The sequence below is a fragment of the Sciurus carolinensis genome, chromosome 1 (assembly GCF_902686445.1).
Source record: "Sciurus carolinensis chromosome 1, mSciCar1.2, whole genome shotgun sequence".
In the NCBI taxonomy this organism is placed as follows: Eukaryota; Metazoa; Chordata; class Mammalia; order Rodentia; family Sciuridae; genus Sciurus; species Sciurus carolinensis.
This window is the reverse complement of record NC_062213.1, coordinates 92,209,587-92,215,004: the sequence shown is the minus strand read 5'-3', so window position 1 is coordinate 92,215,004 and position 5,418 is coordinate 92,209,587. Positions and strand designations below refer to the sequence as shown.

Sequence of the window (5,418 nt, the reverse complement as noted above, 5' to 3'; positions counted from 1 at the left end):
TTAAGGACTTGTGGATAAGGACTAACAATTGATGAAACAGTGCTGCTGTTTGTAATCAGAGTATGTGAAAGAGACTTTTAAATATGCATTTTTAATCCTTGTGACAAGGACTTAAATCTGAACCTTAAATTCGGCCACTCTTGATTTTTATCCCATGTCTCCTTCTACTTATCCTTATGTCTTCTATCCTACCTCAGAACCCCTGAGACAATTAGTTTTAATGTTGTAGTTTATGGTCAATGTAGTAGAGTCACTTGTAGAATTCTTGGAAGATTTAAATTGTAAAACAAACCAAATCACCCTTAGTCTTTCCACCTGCAGACACCCACCAGTAAACTAAATACTTTCTTCTTTTTTTCTGCCCTGTTGGAGTCTAACACGGATGCACCCCATGTCCTCTCTGAACACTGAGATAACAGTTGTAAGGTTCCGCACGCACTGTTTCAAATTCCTTCTTCATTGAAACAGATTGTGAGACAAGTTGGTTGGTTGTGAAACCCAATGAAGTGAGCGGCAGCCTCGGGACTCCTCCCATCCCACCCAAGGCTCTTTGCAGCAGCAGCAGCTAAGAGCGAGAGCACATTCCAGCAGAAGAGCTAAATTCAGGGCAGCAGGAGTCGGGCAGCTGTCTGCACCGGACCTGGGACTTGGGTGGCAAACCCGCCCAAGCGGAGCGAGAGGAGGCTGCTGGGGCGGGGCGCGGAGGGGGCGCCTTGGGATGGGCGGAGCCCACAGGATTCCCACACTCGGCGACATGGGGCTCGTCCTGTTCCTGCTGTCGTGGGTGCTCCCGCAGGTTTTGGGAAGTTCTGAGGGTGAGTGGAACCAGGGCGCCCGGGTACCGCGCCCTCGAGGGCAGAGAGAGGGAGCGGGGTTGGAACTGACGGAGGCGCTGGCGTGAGGACTGGTCTCTGATCAGAGGCTGGAGCGCACGGATCCACCAGAGACCCAGAGGCTTTGGCTCTGGAGACCTGGTGCGGTTCAGGATTCGCACACACAGTCCCTCTTTCTTGGAGTCATTTGCTGCTGTTGCTTCCTTCCTTCTCAGTGCTCTCTGCTCTGTTGGCCCCTCGCTGTGCTCATTCAGTGTTCATTGCCTCCAGTTCTGGGGAGGAGTTTCCTCTTCCGCTGCCTCCAGATCTCATCCTTCACTAATAGCAGCTGGTGGCGCACAGATGGCTTGGCGTGGTTGGGGGAGCTGCAGACGCACAGATGGAGCAATGCGTCGGACAAGATCGACTCTTTGAAGCCCTGGGCCCAAGGCACCTTCAGCAGCCAGCAGTATGACCAACTGCAGTATATATTTCGGGGTTATCGAAGCAGCTTCACCAGGGACGTAGAGGAATTCGCCAAAATTCTGTCTTTAGAGTGTAAGTTGAGGGAATGGGATTCTGGGCAGGCACCCCTGGTGAGAGAAAGGACACGGAAGCTCCACTGGGAGACTGAGACCTCACTGGATGAGATTCTCTGCTTTCTCCACCTCTGTGGACTTCCACTTCTGCCTTCAGATGCCCCGGTTCCTGAGTGCTCAAAATACCCTTTTTCCTGCCTGCTTCAGGCCACCCACTGTTATTTCCTTACACTGTAGGTCCCCAATGTAACCGTCATAGCAATCTCTTTTCCTTCATCCCTTTCAGTCTTTTAATCCTTCCTTGATTTCTATACATTTCTCTCCACAGATCCCATTGAGCTCCAGCTCTCTGCTGGCTGTGAAGTGTATCCTGGGAACGTCTCAGAAAATTTTTTCCACATAGCGTATCAAGGAGAATATATCCTGAGTTTCCATGGAACTGCTTGGGAGTCTGCCCCTCAGGCCCCTCCTTGGCTAGATTCAGTCATCAAAGTGCTGAACCAGGACCAAGGGACAAGGGAAACAGTGCAGTGGCTGCTCAATGACATCTGTCCCCAATTTGTAAATGGCATCCTGGAGACAGGGAAGTCAGAACTGGAGAAGCAAGGTCAGCCTGCTGTCCTCACCTGGCTCCATCTAGGTTTTGCCATCCAGGCTTTGCCCCCCCCCCCCCCTCTCTCTCTCTCTGTCTTTCTCTCTTTCTGGCAGTCCTGGAAATTGAACTCAGGGGCCCTTGACCTCTGAGCCACATCCCCAGCTCTATATTGTATTGTACATAGAGACAGTTTCACTGAGTTGCATAGCACCTCGCTTTTGCTGAGACTGGCTTTGAATTTGCAATCTTCATGCCTTCATGCCTCTGCCTCCAGAGCAGCTGGGATTGCGGGTGGTGCCACTGCACCTGGCTGGTTTGCTTTCCTTTAAGCATCAGAGAAAGAGCAAGACAAAAGAAGGGATGGATAAGGTGTGAGGGTATTTGTTCATATCACCCCCTGTCACTGAGTACCTCTTGGGTTCCATGAGCTGAATTAAATCAACCCTGTGGGTCAGAATTGCTTCAGACAATGTCTGAAACATGCTGTGTGCTCCAGCTGAGCTCAGGGTGTTAGAATAGGGAGGTGAGGCATTTAAGGGCTTTGGGATCAGGGGAGAGGGAGAGAAAGGGATCAAAGCTCCCTGGAGACTTTATCTCCAGAAGTGGCTTGTGGGGAGCATGAACCTGGCAGGGGGCCTGGATGCCCTGATGCAGGGTTTTCACCTGAAGGTTTCCTTATCCTTTGTTGGATGCAGTGAAGCCCGAGGCCTGGCTGTCCAGGGGCCCCAGTCCTGGACCTGGCCGTCTGCTGCTGGTGTGCCATGTGTCTGGATACTACCCACAGCCAGTGCGGGTGATGTGGATGCGGGATGAGCAGGAGCAGCAGGGCACTCAGAGAGGTGACATCCTGCCCAACGCTGATGAGACGTGGTATCTCAGAGCAACCCTGGATGTGGCAGTTGAGGAGGCGGCTGGCCTGGCCTGCAGAGTGAAGCACAGCAGCCTAGGAGGGCAGGACCTTGTCCTCTACTGGGGTGAGAAATGCTGGGACCCAGCTGGAGAAGGTGGGGAGGCGGTGCTCAAGAATAGAGGGAGGTACTGGGAAGGATGGGGTTGCCACACCCAATTGCACACTTGAGGCCACCAAGTAGGAGGAAGAGAAGGATGAGATTCCAGATACTGAAAGCAGGAAAATAGAGACTGGAAACTAAAATAGGAGTGAGATCAGGTGTTTTAAATATAAGAAGTGGGATTGATAATCTCAGAGTTCTGGAAGTTGATGGTAAAGAATCCCTGGAGGATTCATCCCCCATCAGGGAGGGGACCAAGGTCTTTAGAATGACAGGTTAACAAGGATAGCTATGGTTTATTGAGTGCTTCCTGGGTGGGGCTGGCCACTCTGCATCCAGTGTTTTACCTCAGCATCATCACTCTTTGAAGCAAGTACTGTTACTCTTGTTTTTACAAATGAAGAAATTGAGGTTAAGATAATTTCATTGCCAGAATCTCATAGAAGGTAGAAGAGCTGGATATATACTCAGGGCTGCCTGGCTACAAAGCTGCAGGTGGATGCTACATTTTTGTATGCTAAAGTGAACTGAATTAGGATGCCCAGACCTTGAGAGAAGGTGGGGAGTCTAAACTTCTGAGTAATAGAAGTTGATGCTTTAAATTGGTGGTGTTGGTGGTGGTACATAAGCAGCAGCTGGCCTCTTACATGTGCGAGACCAGGGAACTTGATACAGAGAGGGGTCCTGTGCTGACAGGCATCCTGTGTTCCCCCATGCAGCTGGGAGCCACACCTCTGTGGGCCTGATCATCCTGGCAGTACTGACATGCCTGGTGTCCCTCTTTATGCTCATTCTAGGCTTAATCTGGGTTAGGAAACGCCGGTAAGTCTCTTCTTTCATCTGCTCCTTCCCTCATTCTTTCTCTCCTCCAATCCCTGTTCCCTTTTTTCTAATGGTGTCTCCCTTTCTATTCTCTCCAAGCTCCTATGAAGACATCCTGTGAGTCTCCTGGCCACCTGCCCTGTCTGGAGGTTAAGTCCCCAAGTTCCCAGGCCTGTAGTCCTTTCCTGCTCAGTTCCTGAGTGACCTTGGAGAAGTAAAAAAATAAAAAATAAAAAAAAAAAAAATCACCACACCTTTTAACATTTTTCTAACAGTTTAAGTTTTCCTTCTACAAGTTTATAAGCCCAAGTGATTCTGTACAAACAGGAGTGTAAACTCCCGTGTTTACCTGCTGGCAATGAGGAGAGGTAGGGGCTGTGGTGGAAGTGTATGTGTTGGTCACTGAGTGAATCTGTCCTGAGCTGGAAAGCACATATCCTGTGCAGAGGTGGCAGCTGCAGTGGCCTGTTGTCAAGCATAAAGTCAAACTCTGGCTTGGTTGTAATCTACATTTCTCAAGAAAACTGGAAATCTGGAATTTTATGTGACATGTCTGATTTAAAGTGTTAACATGGGGGCTGTGGTTGTGGCTCAGTGGTAGAGCGCTTGCCTAGCATGTGTGAGGCACTGGCTTCAATTCTCAGCACCACACATAAATAAGTAAATTAAAGGTTCATTGACCACTAAAAATATTTTAAAAATGTTAACATGATTTTGCAGAATATTCTGTGTGACATCCCAAATGAACATTGCTGACTAATAACATCTCAGGTGCTCCTAGTTTGTGTCTCTTTTATGAAAACTTTGGAATCTCAGAAATAGATCTGTATACAAGGGAATTACACTGTGTATTAGATAACATCATTACAAAGAATGGACAAGCTGACTCTGGCTAGAACATGAATTTTAGAAATCATAGTATAAATATAAATAGTTTCACATATGATAGTTTTGGAATTTTTGGAAAAAATATAATATGTATATATAGTTTTTTACCACAATAAGTACTCAGAAACTAAAAGGTAAAATTTACATATGTTAAAAACACAGAATGTATGACAATAGATGTCATAAACCAAATGTAGACTGGGTAAAATGTGTATTGCAAATGACCCATCCTGTCAGTTAATATTATTAATGACATTTCTTACAAATTTATAAAAATGTAATACTCTAAATTGTACCTGGACAGACTAAGTTAGGATAACTAATGAAGAGAAAATCCAAACCAGCTAATATACATAATAAAGGATGATGATTCTCATTAATAATCATGGAATAAAATCAATGTATTAATGAGATATTCATTTTGACATCAGTTTATTAGCAATGAAGGTGGATAATGTCATTTTTTATTTTTATTTTTTTAGATGTCGACAGACCTTATTTTATTATTTATATGTGGTACAGAGAATGGAACCCAGTGCCTCACGCATGCTAGGCAAACGCTGTACCACTGAGCCACAACCCCAGCTCCAATATGTCATTTTTTAAACAACCTTTTGGAGAAAAATACCTTTACATGAAAAATTCTCTGACCTCTCAATTTGGGAATCATATTGAAACATTTTATTAAAAATAAAAGTACCAGAATTTGAGGACCTATGCCCAATGTATGGTGCAGCTCTTAATGTATCATA

General features: G+C 46.3%; 1 protein-coding gene across 1 annotated transcript; it reads left to right on the top strand.

The window, feature by feature from the left end:
• Positions 1–562: 562 nt before the first annotated feature.
• On the top strand, positions 563–4,679 carry LOC124984683 (antigen-presenting glycoprotein CD1d-like). The gene is made up of 6 exons (XM_047552614.1): positions 563–815; positions 1,104–1,370; positions 1,680–1,958; positions 2,642–2,920; positions 3,676–3,778; positions 3,878–4,679. The coding sequence occupies exons 1-6, from the start codon at positions 719–721 to the stop codon at positions 3,897–3,899; spliced, it is 1,047 nt and encodes a 348-aa protein (XP_047408570.1). The 5' UTR covers positions 563–718; the 3' UTR covers positions 3,900–4,679.
• Positions 4,680–5,418: the final 739 nt, after the last annotated feature.

Bases quoted from the DNA above. Each gene is read 5' to 3' on its own strand.
- LOC124984683 (XM_047552614.1), top strand. From the start codon at position 719: ATGGGCGGAGCCCACAGGATTCCCACACTCGGCGACATGGGGCTCGTC. The intron at 2,921-3,675 runs GTGAGAAATGCT...TCCCCCATGCAG, and splicing joins GGACCTTGTCCTCTACTGGG to CTGGGAGCCACACCTCTGTG. The intron at 3,779-3,877 runs GTAAGTCTCTTC...ATTCTCTCCAAG, and splicing joins ATCTGGGTTAGGAAACGCCG to CTCCTATGAAGACATCCTGT.